General features: G+C 53.7%; 6 protein-coding genes across 6 annotated transcripts; 2 read left to right on the forward strand and 4 right to left on the reverse strand.

Moving 5' to 3' along the window:
• The first annotated feature begins 270 nt into the window (after positions 1-270).
• Positions 271-861, forward strand: HD553DRAFT_314395 (uncharacterized protein). The gene is made up of 2 exons (XM_046180344.1): positions 271-633; positions 734-861. The coding sequence occupies exons 1-2, from the start codon at positions 328-330 to the stop codon at positions 833-835; spliced, it is 408 nt and encodes a 135-aa protein (XP_046035148.1). The 5' UTR covers positions 271-327; the 3' UTR covers positions 836-861.
• A 412-nt stretch (positions 862-1,273) lies between these two features.
• HD553DRAFT_286355 (ribosomal protein L36-domain-containing protein) lies at positions 1,274-1,943 on the reverse strand. The gene is made up of 2 exons (XM_046178257.1): positions 1,543-1,943; positions 1,274-1,439 (listed from the first exon to the last, which is right to left on the reverse strand). Exons 1-2 carry the CDS (start codon positions 1,882-1,884, stop codon positions 1,428-1,430), a joined length of 354 nt encoding a protein of 117 aa, XP_046035149.1. The 5' UTR covers positions 1,885-1,943; the 3' UTR covers positions 1,274-1,427.
• A 244-nt stretch (positions 1,944-2,187) lies between these two features.
• On the forward strand, positions 2,188-4,343 carry HD553DRAFT_314397 (putative DNA processivity factor). The gene is made up of 7 exons (XM_046180345.1): positions 2,188-2,415; positions 2,721-2,773; positions 2,955-3,168; positions 3,262-3,630; positions 3,700-3,827; positions 3,901-4,110; positions 4,180-4,343. The coding sequence occupies exons 1-7, from the start codon at positions 2,364-2,366 to the stop codon at positions 4,192-4,194; spliced, it is 1,041 nt and encodes a 346-aa protein (XP_046035150.1). The 5' UTR covers positions 2,188-2,363; the 3' UTR covers positions 4,195-4,343.
• Positions 4,344-4,356: 13 nt separating this feature from the next.
• HD553DRAFT_68261 (uncharacterized protein) lies at positions 4,357-8,668 on the reverse strand. Its single transcript, XM_046184414.1, has 13 exons — positions 8,532-8,668; positions 8,388-8,448; positions 7,465-8,302; positions 6,445-7,386; positions 6,301-6,378; positions 6,061-6,228; positions 5,928-6,004; positions 5,802-5,868; positions 5,614-5,744; positions 5,271-5,553; positions 5,100-5,203; positions 4,998-5,035; positions 4,357-4,928 (listed from the first exon to the last, which is right to left on the reverse strand). The coding sequence occupies exons 3-13, from the start codon at positions 8,173-8,175 to the stop codon at positions 4,504-4,506; spliced, it is 3,024 nt and encodes a 1,007-aa protein (XP_046035151.1). The 5' UTR covers positions 8,176-8,302; positions 8,388-8,448; positions 8,532-8,668; the 3' UTR covers positions 4,357-4,503.
• Positions 8,669-8,831: 163 nt separating this feature from the next.
• Positions 8,832-11,901, reverse strand: HD553DRAFT_314404 (uncharacterized protein). The gene is made up of 9 exons (XM_046180346.1): positions 10,726-11,901; positions 10,294-10,640; positions 10,193-10,206; positions 10,097-10,122; positions 9,932-9,976; positions 9,654-9,856; positions 9,407-9,541; positions 9,161-9,309; positions 8,832-9,078 (listed from the first exon to the last, which is right to left on the reverse strand). The coding sequence occupies exons 1-9, from the start codon at positions 11,795-11,797 to the stop codon at positions 8,952-8,954; spliced, it is 2,118 nt and encodes a 705-aa protein (XP_046035152.1). The 5' UTR covers positions 11,798-11,901; the 3' UTR covers positions 8,832-8,951.
• A 330-nt stretch (positions 11,902-12,231) lies between these two features.
• Positions 12,232-14,247, reverse strand: HD553DRAFT_297975 (putative UTP-hexose-1-phosphate uridylyltransferase). Its single transcript, XM_046178565.1, has 6 exons — positions 14,110-14,247; positions 13,500-14,029; positions 13,361-13,425; positions 12,971-13,273; positions 12,712-12,895; positions 12,232-12,607 (listed from the first exon to the last, which is right to left on the reverse strand). The coding sequence occupies exons 1-6, from the start codon at positions 14,150-14,152 to the stop codon at positions 12,485-12,487; spliced, it is 1,248 nt and encodes a 415-aa protein (XP_046035153.1). The 5' UTR covers positions 14,153-14,247; the 3' UTR covers positions 12,232-12,484.
• Positions 14,248-14,335: the final 88 nt, after the last annotated feature.

The raw sequence follows: 14,335 nt of genomic DNA on the forward strand, positions 1-14,335 counted from the left end.
ATAGAACCTAGTGCACGAGTCGCCAGCAGACGCGCTTTATTTGATTGTTCCTTTAAAGCACGTCGCTACGGCGTCGACAGCAGACCGCTACATCCGGTACGGTGAAACACGACAATTTTGATCACGTGCTCGAATCACCTCATGGAAGGTGATACCGGATCAACCTTTCATCGCAGTTACAATCTGTTGCAGTAAGGCTGACACCCTTGCAGAGGGTTTAATAAGCTGGAGTCGTAAACCTCTCTGCTCGCCACAAAACCCCTGCATATCGTCGTCTTTGTCCTCTTTATATCGAAAACAGCCACGCCTAGACCTACACGTCGAAAAATGAGACCTGGAAGTATCGCCCTACTCAGCCTGTACACTCTACCGTCCATCTCCGGCTTGCCGACGGATCGAAGAGGCCTTGAGACTGCCAGCCTTGCCTTGTCCTTCCATTCCACAGCCGATGTCTTCTATCCCCACACAGCTTTCCCCGACACTGAGAACAACGTTGGGTTGTCCGAGCAGGAACAGGTCGAGGCAGACGTGAGCAGGTTGGAAGGGCTGTTCACGCCGGCTAAAGGCTTGTCTACTGCACTTTCCGTTCATAGTCAGCAGGGTGGTCAAGAAAAGGACGATCACCGGGGCAACCTGGAAGACACCGTCATCGACCCCGGCGAACAACATGACGGAAGACGTTCTCAGCGCCGCCAGAGGCGTTCCAAGGAAAAGAACGGACGGCTCGACATACGACCGAATGACCGCGCCTAGCAGCCAGCCACCGATAGGCCCTGATCAATATTCTGCCCGTTTCTCTTTCCCCCTTCCCCATCCCTGGACGTTGCTGGATTAGCAGAACCTATTGTACCATACCACGACCTGACCTCCTTTGATATGAAAAATAGCACAGCTTAAGCGGCAGCGTTCCCCCTCCCGACCCCCTCCCGATTACGAGAACGAGATCGCGGTTAGGGTCAGCGTCTACCTTTCGTCTCCACCATCATCCCACACGCTAGAGGGCAGTCGAGTGTGCTTGAATAGTCTGATGACCCTGGTTTAATTCGCATTCCATCAAGCCCCTGCCAGCCTGCCACTCATCCATTCTCTTAACGGCGAGATCTGGCCATCCTCATCGACATCTGCACTTTCGACCATAGAGACTCCTAGAGGTACCGCCGCAACATCTGAGCTTGGGCAGAACCGCGTATCTCGGGGGAGAAAAGCAGTGACGGTGTCGTTCCTCTCGATCCAGATCTTGATTTTGCCTCTTTTCTTCTTGCGTTCGATATGATTCGAGGTCGGTTCATAACAATCTATGTTTTCATAAATGCGTAACATCGTGGGTGTTTGGGTGGTACGGTACGGTCGGTATTACAAGGAACATCAGTCCAAGAGGCGAGGTGAGACATAATTCGGGAGATAGGAAGGATAGAGGGTGGATTGATTTATCCTTGTCGCTGTGATGCGACCCCGCAAACGGATATGATCAGCATCGGCTGCTAGCAAGACTCAAATCGACATCTCTCAAACGAGCGAGCGTAATGGGACTCGAAAGCTCACCTGCTTGTGCTTAGGATCCTTGCTACAGACGACGTAGAGGTATCCTTTCCTCCTTACGACCGAACACCCATCGCAAAACTTTTTCACGCTACTCCTAACCTTCATCCCCCTGACCGCTACGTCCCTCGAACCCATCGTCTGATTCATGATAGCCGATGCACGGGGCCGGGCGATGGCGGATCCACCAGGGAGGATGGGCGAGGTGGTACCGGCGGCTGGGCAGGGGATGATGGTCTTTCCATAGGTGGGGAGGAGGGAACGGGCGGCGCAGATGGAGCAGGCGCGGGTGGAGGAGACCGTGGTCGGTCGGACCAGGGTGCGGATGAGCGAGGTGAAAAGCATCGTGGTGGAGGTGGATTCTATTGTTTGGTGTGTGGTGTGAAGCTGTTGAGTCTGTGTATCTGGAGACTTGCTTCTTAGCCTGCTAGTGTGGATGCGCGATGTCCGATTGAATGGGGTCGTGGTTATCATCAGGTCGATCTCGCTACCGAGTCTGGAATGGACATGTAGCTCGGGTCGATGTCCGGTTTCTTTACGTCACTTTTAGTGGCCCGCATGTACCGCGGATACCCAATGATCCTCACAGCACTTCTCTTCTCCCATTAAACGCGCCTCTCTCTCCCTCTCTGCTCGCTCGATGGGACACGACGCGTCGCGTTTCGACGTTCCACCATCGCATTCAAGCTTCATCATCTTTCATCATCGATCTTCCACCTCCTTGTCCTCCTGCCATTCCCTACCGATAACCATAAGCTCCTCGCCGTTGCAAACCCCTCCTCCTTACCTGCCTCGCCTACACCAAACAAACTATCCCGCCCAAAATGCTCGAAGCGCGAATGCAACAAGCCTCGATCTTGAAAAAGTTGATGGACGGTACGTCGACTGGTCCATGAGATTGTCCTGCTTGTGCATTTCTTCGTGACTGAAATCATGGGCTGACTGCTTGATTCTTTCTTGACTGCTCCTCTCTGTTCTCTTCTCTTTGACCTGATCCTTGTCCTCTGTCTGGAATCGGCTGGACCATACTGGAAATACGTCTATCGGATACATCACGTCATACCCGCAACCTGACCTGACATGCAATGCAACGCAACGCGATTCGGAAACTTGGATATATCCCTCATACAATGCGTCTAACAACGACAACTCGCAATCCGATAATATCGGTGGGGAATTAGCCATCACTGGTTTGGTCTCGGAGGCCAACTTTGAGTGTAGCGAGACGGGGATTGTGAGTTATCTGTTCAATCCCCCCTTTTCTGTTCTCCATTTTCCTCGTTTCCCTCTTTTCCTTTTCTACCTTCATCTGCTCTCTTTCGTCATTGTCTTGTCAACATACTTACACCCGCTTTGTCTAACCTCTTTTCTATGCTCTCAATCCATCCTCATTCTCAACCTCTATCACCCCACAGGCCCTCCAAGCGATGGACAACTCCCACGTAGCCCTCGTCACCGTAGAACTCAAAGCCAACGAATTCGAACACTACCGGTGCGACCGCAATATCCCCCTGGGGATCAGCTTGGCCTCGTTGACCAAGATCTTGAAGTGCGCCAAGGATACCGACGAGCTGACGTTGAAGGCGAACGATGATGCCGATACGTTGGGGTTGGTCTTTCAGAACGGGAGTGAGTGTCGCGACTTAGATGCATTCGATTATTTTGGAGAGAGGAGTCTTTACTACTAGGGCAACATTCACTGACCCACCTACTTTTGCGTAGAATCCGATCGACTCGGCGAGTACGAGATGAAGCTCATGGACATTGACCAGGAACACCTCGGAATCCCCGACACGTCTTACGACGCGACCGTCACCCTCTCTTCGGCCGAGTTCGCTAGGATCTGCCGAGACCTGAGCGCACTCGGCGAGTCGGTCAGGATTGACGCCAACAAGGACGGCGTCAGGTTTACGTGCGAGGGAGAGATTGGGAACGGGAGCGTGCTCTTGAAACCTTCTGGGTCGGGCGTCAGGTCGGGCAAGGTCAAGAAGGAAAAGGAGGGTGGTAGGAAGAAGAACAAGGTTGTTGGCAGTGACGACGAAGAGGAAGAGGAGGAGGATGACGTCAAGCCCAAGGTGGAAGATAGCGACGGTGGGTCGCCTGATTCAGCGACGAATACAGTAGATTCGCCGAGCTGATCTCATTTTTGCGCACGGATAGAGGAAGCTGGATCGGACGCAGAGCAGGGAGAGGACGAGGAAGAGGAAGAAGAGGAGGACGACGCCGCAGCCAGCAAGAAGCGAAAGGCCGCTGCCAGCAAGGCGTCCGAGAAGAAGACTGCTAAAAAGGTATGCCCCGCGCCGCTTCGGAGCATTAGAGGTAAAACCGGGTGCTAACTTCGTCGTTCAACCCGACTCGCAGGCCAAGGTGACCGAGGGCGAGGAGGAGAATGGCGTCAGCATCGTCCTCCAGCAAGCCGTGTCCCTGACCTTTTCCCTCAAATATCTTCAAAACTTTGCCAAGTCGGCCCCGCTCTCGAGTCATGTCGTCCTGAACATGAGCAACGAGGTGCCATTGTTGGTCGCCTTTGAGTTTGAGCAGGGACACATCAACTTTTACTTGGCTCCCAAGGTGAGTCGCGATAACGGTTGATGGGCTTGGACGATCGTGGCTGATAAGGTTGGCATTCATCCTCGACAGATCGGCGACGAGTAGAAAGAAAGAGAACATCAAACCCTACGGTCGATCCGTCTTGCCGCTACATTTTACGTGTCCTCGCCTCCCATACATCCTCTTTCTTGTATTGTATCGAATCCCGGGGTCTCTTGCATATGCCGAAATCAATTTAATATGGCTCGTCTTGACAAACGAGCGTGAATATCGTGCAAAGACATGTCTGCGGTGGTCGTCGCATGCGAGAGAAATCTTACAACGAGTGTGGAGCGTAAGACGAAAAGGTCATGAAAGTGATCGTGAAAGCAGAGAAATGGTATGGGGAAAAGTTCGTCGATCGAGCTGGTCTGTCTACCAATCTTCGGAACCATCGTGAGCCGATAGAGTGGCTTCTACGGCGGCGTGCCATGCGGCTTCTTCATCTTGCGTAATGTGGTCGTCTCCCTGGGAAGCCGCATCGGATCCGGGGTTGGCAGGGTTTTCATTGATTTGAGCTGGGTCGTCAGCAGCGGGGTTGGCCGCCGGTGCAGGCGGAACGTCGCCAGCGACAGCCTCGTTCGCAACAGGAACGTCGGCTGGGACGTCTTCGGTGTTAGCGACGGGCGGTGCAGCGACGGGTGCTGGAGCTGCGTCCAATTCGAACAGCAGTCGAGCCGATTTATGGGCTTTGCAAAAGGCTGCGGTGTCGTTCTCGGTCCCAGTATTGGTAGGCGCTGTCTGCTCCTCGGGGAGCGCAGCGATCTCTTCGTCGGTCATGCGGGCGCATAGATGGGAATCTGGTCGGGGCAGACACGTCGACGTCAGTTTTTGTCCCAGTCCGACAAATAGTTGAGTCTGACACTCACATTGCTCGGCGTGAGTCTCGTTGGCTTGATAGAAGCATCTACTCGTGACCGAGAAAGATTGAGCGGCTAGCACAGTATCGATTGGATGCAGGTCCGGCTTACGTATTTCCCCACTTGCACTTGACCCTGTCCTTGATGGCAGTCGGGATGACGGCTTCGACCGCGGTCTTCTTCGAATGTCGCATCCACCACTCGGCCAGTCCAGCCTGACAAGAATGTTAAAAATTCCGGTCAATCACAGAGACAGTTCCGGAGTTCCGTACCGCTGCGCACCTTGAAGATGGTACCTCCGCAAGAACCGCAAAATCTCCCCGTCCCCCCGGTGGGCTTCTGTAGGCCGCCCTGAATGCCAAATCGCTCGAACAGGCCTTTCAATCCGTTCGCAGCGACTCCCTCGGTCGACGACAACCAGCTCGACAGTTCGGTAAAGACGTGGCTGGTCGAAAACCTTTTGGGTCGATTGAGGTACGAAGTGTTTGGCGCGAGCCCAGCGCTGGCTAGTCGAGACTGTTTCTGTGCCCAAGCGAAGAAGATGGCGGCCTCGGTGGCGTTGTGGCTGAATGCCAAGATCGGTTTCAGTGGTATTACAAGTCTCTTTGTTCCACATTGCACTCACCGGAACGCCGCGAGCAGTGATTTAGCAAATTGAGGGTAATGGACGGCATTGTTTCCAAGGTCTTCAGGATACATCAAATACTCCGCATACATGTGCGGTTCATGCAAATGCTTCAATAAGGGCATGTCACACTGAAACGGAATGGTCAGTAAGGGGGTAATCAATATTCGGAAATGCGTCCCGCTTACCGATTTGCATGCACTTTCGCCGCATCCATCACACACTCTCGCCAGGGATTCAGGGGTAAGCGTCTCGCTGTAGCAGCGATAAGCTTAGTTGTTGCCCACGCAACGCTCATATGGACCAACACATACCAACGACCACATAGCACATGCCCGGGACAAGGCAGATCTCGAGAGAGACGAGTCGAACGGCGATTTGGGTTGGGTACCTGAAGAAAGATTTATTTAGAGTTGGTCGCTTCGCGATTTGACGCTGACTGCTCACCGGGATTGGGCAGACGAATCTACCGGGAACCCTACCAGGCGCCGGGCAGTGTTTGCAGGGTTTCCAGTATCGCTCGTTGAGACCTTCGCCCTCGCGATCTCGATAGATTCGAACCGGATCTTTTTGAACGGCGACAAACGAAGGAACGGCAGAGATTGGGATGGGGAACTGCGAGCATATTGAGATATCGTTTCAGTCGATATTCGCAGTCGTATCAGCTGAACAGGTGCAATGACTCACACTGAGAGCCTGGCCCTTCTCATAAGTTTTGCGGTGATCATCGATAGCTTCTTGTTCCCTCGCAAACTCCGGTCGAGCCTAGCAAAGCCGAACCGAAACGTAAATCACAGGTCACGCAAGCAGTGGCAAATGGCAGAAACCTACCTTGACTAGTAATTCCGTAGCGGCACCCAAAGCCAGAGCCGGGACGATTCCCGTAATCGGCGTCCGTTTGCAAAACACGCAGCTCAATCCCTTGCTTGACAGTTTTCCCTCTCCTAGCTTGATCTCAACTGGCCCAGGGGCTGGCGCCACAGCGGGCGGTGCAGGAGCGTCAATCGTAGCAGCAACGCCGGCTGCATGAGCTGTGATGTGAGCAGGAAAGATATTGCGGGGAGGTACAGCTTGACCAGGGGGCTGCTCCAGACCGGCGACCACTGCAACAGGATTTGCGGTTTGTTCAGGGTTAATAACAGCAGGCTGAGCTTCTCCGAGATCGGGAGTGGCCTCTCCAGGTTGAGTCGGTGGAGGGACTTCGTCGATCGCCATGGCAGCATCAGCTTGAGCGTCGACGGGCTCCACTGGAACAGCTTCTTTGGCAGCAATTTCAGAAGCCGGAGCGACTGCCTCTTCTGTAGCGATGGGAGGTGGTGCGACTACCTCGTTGACAGCTGGTGGTGGGGCTTCAGATCCATCGTCAGAAACATGAGACCCACTCCTATCGCTCCTATCGTCGTCTTCATCTTCCTCCGAGTCATAGTCATCTTGATAGCCATGCGTCCCTGCCGCAGCATTCCCATTCACATCCTCGATAACCTCATCCTCGTCCTCGCTCCCCTCGCTATCCGAACCCTCATCATCAACATAAGCCTCTCCCCACTGATTATACTTGACGCTAGGGGGAGGGGCGGGGATGTTGACCTTGTGGACGGCGGTTTTCAAGTTCAGTTCTCCAGCGCGTTTTCGTTGAGCGTGAGTGACTTCCAAGAGGTTCGAGGTATGCCCGGGGAGGGTCCAGACGAGCTTTTCGTTGATCTTGTAGGATTTCAACCAGTCTCTCATGCATTTCCCGCAGTAAGAGTGGCCGCATGGTTGAACGGTGACGGGCTGACACAGTCAGTCAAGTGTTGTCAGCCGTATGAACCATCGCCATCGCCGTCATCGCCACGGGCACGTCGAACTCACATCGATAAAACTCTCCTGACAAATCCCACAACAAAGCTCCTCCTCAAATCTATCCAGTACGACCCTCACCCCGTCCTCCTTTTCCTTGGCCTCCTTCAACTCGACCGTCACCCTGTCTTCCTTCTCCTTGGCCGCCTTTAACTCGGCTCTCAACCTGTCCACTTCGTCCTGACTATCCTTGAGCGCGGTGACGAGGTGCGTGGCATCTTCCTTTTCGTAAGTCGGTTTCGAGGGACGCATGAGGGACTTCAGTTTCTGTCGTTGACTGTGACTATGACTGTGACTGTGGCTGGAGGACGAGTGTTTCCTCTTGGAGTTCGAGTCTGATCGGGACCTCGAGCTGCTCTCCTTCGAATTGGTACTGTTGCGGCTGACTGGATCTTCGGGGTCGAGGTCGATCTTTCGACGTTTCTTGACCAGATCCGATCCTTCCTTCACTGCGGTGCTGTTACCGTTCTTGTTCTTATCCTTCTCGTCGGTCTTGTCGAACAACGGGTGAAACCGATCGCCCTTCTGCTTCATCCGTCCAGCCTTCGAAGAGGTAGTAGCCTTGTCGGCCCCGGCTTTCGAATCTGATCTGGAGTCTACAGAGTCGAAGGAAGTGTTGGGGTCCGAATCAGGAAGTTTGCGTTTGGTACCAGAAGGCGAGGTCTGGCTGCTTCCAGCCGATCCGGATGATTCGGCGGGGAGAGCAATGGCTCCGAATGTCATCGTGAGAGAGGAGTTGTGGCGGTGATCCGTGAGAATTAGTTATTCGAGTAAGGTAGAGAGAAGTATCGAAGTTGATGGTGGTTGTATTAGAGTCGACCGTGTGGCATATAAGTACCGGGTCGGGTGACTGGAATGAACAAGTGTTCCCGCAGGTAAAGGATGATTAGGCTCTAAATCAAAGGGTACCCCACGATCCTGAAGCTCGAGCGTACCTCTTAGAGTCCTTTGGCAAATCTTCTGTGAGTAGTGCTGAAGTCACGTCTATGCAAAAGACTGTCAGGTTGTATGGATCAAGAGTTTCGATCAGTAAGAAGGAGAACTTCTTTATCGTGGTCGACGGGGAAGATGGTACGTACCTGATGAGCCGTCACAGCCACAGAGGCCGGGCGTGCTTCTCGATAACGGGTCTGTAGATTCGACCTGATCAAACTCAACCGAGTTCAACTATTTCATCAAGTGGCAAGTGGAGATCTAACTCGACTGGACATTCGAATATGAACCCCATCGATCTCATATGCTCGAGCGGTCGAGAGATGTGTCGAGGTCGAGCAATCACATTTCGGCTCAACCCGGGGGCGGGCGCCAAGTGATGAGGGAAGGTGCGGCGACGGAACCAGATTACGTTTTAGCATTCGGAAGTAAATTCGATGGGCCACTTTGTCAACAACCTCTTCATTATAATTTGACTGCAGGCAACGTTCTACAATCCTACAAGTACAAGTACAACCTCTCTTTCCATACCAGAGCCCGAAAAAGATCTATTCCTGATGACCCGTTCATACAACCTCCCGCTGATTCTCCCTGGCGGCCTTTTCCTCCGAATCGTGCTCCCCTTCGTCCTCCATCCCGAGCGCATCCCGGAGCTTCTTCTCGACCTCGGCCGTCTTCTTCGACCGTTGCTGCCTACAACATACACACCGATCAGGCGGACGCGTTAGTACCCCTACTACGTCTTGGACGGCCATCCGTAAAGACCCAAACTCACCCTTTCCAAATGAGAACGGCACTGGCGATCCCGCACAAGAAGCTCAACGGGATCAACGTTCCCGTCGTCCACGCCGGTCGTTCGTGACGGTTCAGACCCCACATGGTCCCGCACAAGAAACACTGAAACACGCTGTTTCCGATGGTGAACTGTCGGCGCGGATCACAAATTCACTGTCAGTCGAGTTGATAAGGCAAGAGGCAGATGATGACGATGGAGCGAGCAAGTGTGTTTGTGTGGACGTACGAGACAGATCCAGAGAGCGAAATTCAACGAAAAGGCCCTGTGCGTGTCCGTCTCGTGAGGACGATACCACGTCTGGGATTTCCCAAACGCTCGTTGTTGATACTTCAACCTGGCTTGTTGCTTGTCCGTCAAGACCTGAAAGTAGCAAGAGCCGAGATCAGTGAAAGATTCGAATCACCATCCCCCTCCCCGCGACGACCGCGATAGCGGTTTCTCTGCTGCCGAGACTTGATACAGCCCGACATACCTGTACGAAATCCTCATCCCACTCCGGATCAGGCGCCTGGTTCTTGTCCACGCCTGCCTCCAGCCCCCGTTTCTTCCGTAACTTTCGGTCGATATGCTGTAATCTCCAGATCGCACTGATCCGGTAAGCGTCCCTCACTCGCCAGGGGATGAAACCGACACCGGTCACGGTGAAGAGACCGTTGGTGACTTGAGAGGAAATCTCTGAGGAAGGGAGGAAAGGGGACAAGGTCAGATCGTCACTGAGGCAGCGTGGAAAGAAGAGAGAGGTTGACTTGCCGACCCATTTATCCTTGTTTTCCTTGCTACCCGTGTCGATCCAGCCTGAAGGACAGGGAAGAGACGGCAGTCAGTCATCCTGCCATCTCTAGTCGATTTAGAAGGATGCCCTCTTCTCAAGGTTCAAAGGGCTTTTATCGTCGTACTGTTCACACGGGCACTCACCAAGAAGGAAGAGCACGATAGCAGCACTGTTCCGAGTCAAAGCGAGAATATGATCAGTCTGCGATGGACTTGCTTAAGGTGTCCGGCCCGACATACCCCCAGAAGACGACCTAACCGACAAATCCCATGCAAACAAAACACATGAAAATCAGTTCTACAGTCGAAAGCCTTCTCGCAAACATCATGACGGTGCTCACTAAGAACCCGTATATCGCAGTGATCACCCCGATAGGCGTCTTGACAAACGCCCAAGCTCCCTTCATGGACCTGATGAACCATTCCTTTCTCGGCGAACGGCGTTTCGAGGCGAGGACGTCTTTCACGTGGGTATCCAGGAGGTCTTCTGAGTCCGAGTCGGAGCTCGAGTCCGTGTTGTCCTGATTGGGGGTCGAGGTGTTTGCCGTAGTGTTGGCGTTGGTACTCGTGCTGCGGGTGGGGTTCGCAGGCCGGGAAGGGGTATCGAGGGTAATGGTAGCTTTAGATTTGAACAGCGAAGGGATGGGCGGGATCATAATACTGTTCGCAGCGTCTTGCAAGTAAGTCACTGTCATACGGAGACGCAATTGATGTCAGCATGTTTAAAGTCTTCGAGCGCATCATACTCTGATCGAAAGGGACGATGGACTTACCGGCAGAGACCTGCGCATCGATAACGTTCAGGTGATCGACCACCTCGTCCCGATGCACGTCCTCCTCTTCCTCCTCCTCTTGCCTCCTCTCCCTAGCCTCGGGGCCTTCTTCATCATCCCCCTTGGAAGAACTCGACCTCCGAGTATCATCTCGCTTATCCTTGCCGGTCAAACCCATCTCCTCGTCCACCTTCCTCGTATCCACAGTACCAGCGACGTTCATACCGAGGGTCTGTTTGAACCAAGAGACGGACCCAGTCCTAGCCCTCGTCCTGCCCGTTTTCATACCTCCCTCACCGATATCTTCTCTCCCTCTATCTAAATCTCGATCTTGATTCCGATCTCCATCGTCGGAGATGCGCAGGGGCGGGGGATACTTGTAGTCGTCCTCCGTAGCGCGTTCTCGGTGCGAAGATAAGCTCTTCCTATGGCCCGAGCCGGTGGAGGAGGTAGAGATGGAGTCGGAGGTGGGGCGGTTGAGTTTGAGGTCCCGTTCGGTGGATTCTGGGAGGACTAGGTCGACAGAGGTGGACGTGACCGGGTGAGCTTGCGGCGGAGCGTGATTTTCGGTATCGTTCTCGATGATAGGTGAAGGGACGGGAGGTCCACGAGAGATCGTGCCAGTCCGGTTCCTATTCGCAGCTGCGGCTGATGGCGTCGAGGGAGATAAAGAAGACGGGAGCGGAGAGATGGGCGAGCCAAGGATACAGTCGATAGTCCGTGATCGGCTCCGTCGATTCGGTGTATTGTTGTTGGTGCTGGGGACATTGAGATTGTTGGTATTTATCCTCAATGGTTCTCCAGTCAGGTCCGGATTGTTGATCCCCCTGACATTATCAATTCGACCACCCTCCATCCCGTCCGGCTCTTCCCGCAATGGCAATCCATCCACCACTCTTCCCAAGACCGGTGTACTATCACTCGTCTCTTCCACTTCCCTAATTCGCATATTCGTAGGCGTATTTGTAGACATGGTTATCGTCGGTCTCCTCGCGCTCCTGCTCGTGTTTTGAGTGACGGACGAGGCCGTACCCGATCGATCTCGTCTGATCTGGACCGAGGGCGAGGTCATCCTGGCGGCGTCGATCGTGGGGTATATACTATAATAATGTTCAAGGTATTATAGGGCTGTGTTTCCGTCGGGGAGAAAGGTATGTATGAACCTGCAAAGTTACATGATCCTCGCAGTCTGCCAGTTCCTTGCGAGCTTGTTGTTGAAGGGAAGAGAGAGAGAGTCCCACCCATGTCCCTCGAGCTGTAGACAGCAATTGCTTCCGTTTCACGCAATCTCTCTCGCGCGCGTGTTTCGGCTCCCGGTTCCGGTTCCGGTAATCGCCCTCGCCGTAGGGAACATTGGGCCAGTTCCGTCGGGACAAGCGATGCGAGCAGTAGCGCAGTAGTTCAGTCACAGCCGAGTTTTATAGTAGAGGAATTAAAGGGAGGGTATCCCCCAAGATGCCAGCGACTCAGACAAGTCGTGCTGACGATCCGGCGTTTTCCCCCCTCCCTCCCCCCAACGCACTCGATGTGCACAACCCCTATACAAGGAGATCTAGGCTTATCTGAAGTAGTGTCGGAGCTCTTTGCGATACGAATCTGATGCATTGTATGAACCCCGCACGTCGTTCAATCACTCGATGCTACCACCGGCCTGTGTCATCTTCAACCCCGCTCTCAACCCTTCTACAACGACGTTCCCATTCATTCGTAACCTCAACCCTAAGATCCATTTCCACTATGTTTCAAATGTCTCGAGTTTTCATGCCTCGGGCTTCCCCACCTCGGCCTGTGCCTGTCCCTCCCCCGACTTGACGCTCTCGGTATAATGGACCTCGCTCTGATCCCTCAATCGCTGTGCCGCTTGTTCCGCTGTCAAGTCTCGCTATGTGACAAAGATCGCCCGGTGGGAACAAGTCAGCCTTCGTTACGACGGGTTTGAAGGGAAACTCTGTTGTACTACGCGCATACGCGCAGCCGAACACTCACCTGCGCTTCGGCCATCATCTCGAACCCGACCAAGAATTTCCTCACGCTGCTGCTCCTCAACAATGGCGGGTAAAAGTGAATGTGAAAGTGCGCCGGGTGGTCGTCCGAGGTCTTCTGCGCTTGACCTTGAGCGAGCGGGGGCAAGGGCGCTTGGTGGATACCCATCGAATAGGGGAAGGGGGTTCTAAAATTGGGAACGGAAGGAAGGTTGAGCTTCTGAGACTCAATGAGGGTAGATTATATGCTTTGTGGTACTGACGTGAACAGGTTATCATACCGCGTCAAGATCTTCTTCAGCACCCTTGCCAACCCCAGCGCCTCGTCCTCCGTGATCGCCGTCAGATCGGTAATATGCCTCTTGTACGGCAATACCATGATCTCGAACGGCCAGGTCGCCCAAAAGGGGACGAGGGCGACGAACCCGCTCTCTTCGTCTAGGACAACGACGCGTTCGCGCTTGGCGACTTCTTGTTGGGCGTAGGTGCAGAGGAGGCAGCGGTTGGAGTGGGTCTTGCGGTAGGCGGCCAGGGAACGGAGTTCGGTCAAAGGTTCTTCTGGGACACTGTCAGAGTTAGAATGGAGTACAGGTACAGATATATGTCCGGCGGTGAGCGATGCCATGATAACAAGCCAGAGGGAAACGGCTCACAAGCTGGTTGACCAGACTTGACCGTGGGGATGAGGAGCGCTTGCTCCCATCATGCTTCCTCGGTTCTATTCAGACAGTAACCCAAATAAATCAGTCTCATAGGAGCTATACACACGTCGGTTAACATAGCTGGACTCACCTCGAAGATGTTGACACAACCGACATCATCTCCCAGCCCCTCAACCCCGACAGTCTCCAGACTCCCCCTCTCGTCCACCGCGTGTCCGTCCCTGATGGTCTTGCCCTCCATCTCGTAGACCTGACGCCAACAACGGATGACGGCGGTGATCTCTTCCGGGGACATGAGCGCCAGCGTGAGGTCGTGTCGGGGAGAGTAGGTGAGGACTTTACACGATCCAAAGGTCGGTTTGGTCTGGAACAGCTCATCGTCGTCGTTTCCCTCTTCTCCGGCGACACTGGTCTTGCCGGTAGTTGCAGGTACAGTGACGGGGTTGAGCTGCAACAATGCCGGGAAATCGTTCTCAAAGATATACGTCTCTGCGAAGTCCGGGTTCTGTTCCCCGTTCATCCGAGGGTTCCCCGGGCATAGGTAACAATCCTTGGTATGCCTCGGGAGTTGTTGGATGAGAGGAGGGTCTACCTGGCCCTTCCAGGGTCGTTTGGTCCGGTGAGGGGAGACGAGGACGTGAGAGTTGGTCAGGGGATTGACTGCGAGCACATATATAGAGAGGAGATTAATAGGGGTTCGGCTGATTTTGTATAGGTGGATGGGAGAACCGTGAGCTTACATCGCCTGTGCGGGACTTCGGAGGGGTGTAGTTCGGATGACATGGTCGCTGATCGTGCTGTAGCAGACAACGATTATAGCTTGAGTTTCGAGCCGGCGACGGTCGAGTGTTATATCTTGAAGATTGAAGAGAGAAAAGCAGAGGAGGAATTAGGAATAGGAATTTAGGAGTCATTTGTATGGTCGGAAGGCGGAATAGCATGTGCGACCTTCTCCTCTGCTTCGCT

Source organism: Filobasidium floriforme, assembly GCF_021052385.1.
Source record: "Filobasidium floriforme strain CBS 6241 chromosome Unknown HD553scaffold_16, whole genome shotgun sequence".
NCBI classification, from domain to species: Eukaryota; Fungi; Basidiomycota; class Tremellomycetes; order Filobasidiales; family Filobasidiaceae; genus Filobasidium; species Filobasidium floriforme.

What these genes read in the sequence shown, in the direction of transcription:
- HD553DRAFT_314395 (XM_046180344.1), top strand. Translation starts at nt 328, where the DNA reads ATGAGACCTGGAAGTATCGCCCTACTCAGCCTGTACACTCTACCGTCC. An exon ending in AGGACGATCACCGGGGCAAC is followed by an intron (nt 634 to 733) that starts CTGGAAGACACC and finishes GGCTCGACATAC; the next exon opens with GACCGAATGACCGCGCCTAG.
- HD553DRAFT_286355 (XM_046178257.1), bottom strand. Translation starts at nt 1,884, where the DNA reads ATGCTTTTCACCTCGCTCATCCGCACCCTGGTCCGACCGACCACGGTC.
- HD553DRAFT_314397 (XM_046180345.1), top strand. Translation starts at nt 2,364, where the DNA reads ATGCTCGAAGCGCGAATGCAACAAGCCTCGATCTTGAAAAAGTTGATG. An exon ending in GTTGGTCTTTCAGAACGGGA is followed by an intron (nt 3,169 to 3,261) that starts GTGAGTGTCGCG and finishes ACTTTTGCGTAG; the next exon opens with AATCCGATCGACTCGGCGAG. An exon ending in CAAGGTGGAAGATAGCGACG is followed by an intron (nt 3,631 to 3,699) that starts GTGGGTCGCCTG and finishes GCGCACGGATAG; the next exon opens with AGGAAGCTGGATCGGACGCA.
- HD553DRAFT_68261 (XM_046184414.1), bottom strand. Translation starts at nt 8,175, where the DNA reads ATGACATTCGGAGCCATTGCTCTCCCCGCCGAATCATCCGGATCGGCT. An exon ending in AGAAGGGCCAGGCTCTCAGT is followed by an intron (nt 6,229 to 6,300) that starts GTGAGTCATTGC and finishes ATATGCTCGCAG; the next exon opens with TTCCCCATCCCAATCTCTGC. An exon ending in GCGGAGGTACCATCTTCAAG is followed by an intron (nt 5,204 to 5,270) that starts GTGCGCAGCGGT and finishes CATTCTTGTCAG; the next exon opens with GCTGGACTGGCCGAGTGGTG.
- HD553DRAFT_314404 (XM_046180346.1), bottom strand. Translation starts at nt 11,797, where the DNA reads ATGACCTCGCCCTCGGTCCAGATCAGACGAGATCGATCGGGTACGGCC. An exon ending in CGATGCGCAGGTCTCTGCCG is followed by an intron (nt 10,641 to 10,725) that starts GTAAGTCCATCG and finishes TCCGTATGACAG; the next exon opens with TGACTTACTTGCAAGACGCT. An exon ending in TATCGTGCTCTTCCTTCTTG is followed by an intron (nt 9,977 to 10,096) that starts GTGAGTGCCCGT and finishes CCTGTCCTTCAG; the next exon opens with GCTGGATCGACACGGGTAGC.
- HD553DRAFT_297975 (XM_046178565.1), bottom strand. Translation starts at nt 14,152, where the DNA reads ATGTCATCCGAACTACACCCCTCCGAAGTCCCGCACAGGCGAT. An exon ending in GTTGTGTCAACATCTTCGAG is followed by an intron (nt 13,426 to 13,499) that starts GTGAGTCCAGCT and finishes CTGTCTGAATAG; the next exon opens with AACCGAGGAAGCATGATGGG. An exon ending in CAAGTCTGGTCAACCAGCTT is followed by an intron (nt 13,274 to 13,360) that starts GTGAGCCGTTTC and finishes TAACTCTGACAG; the next exon opens with TGTCCCAGAAGAACCTTTGA.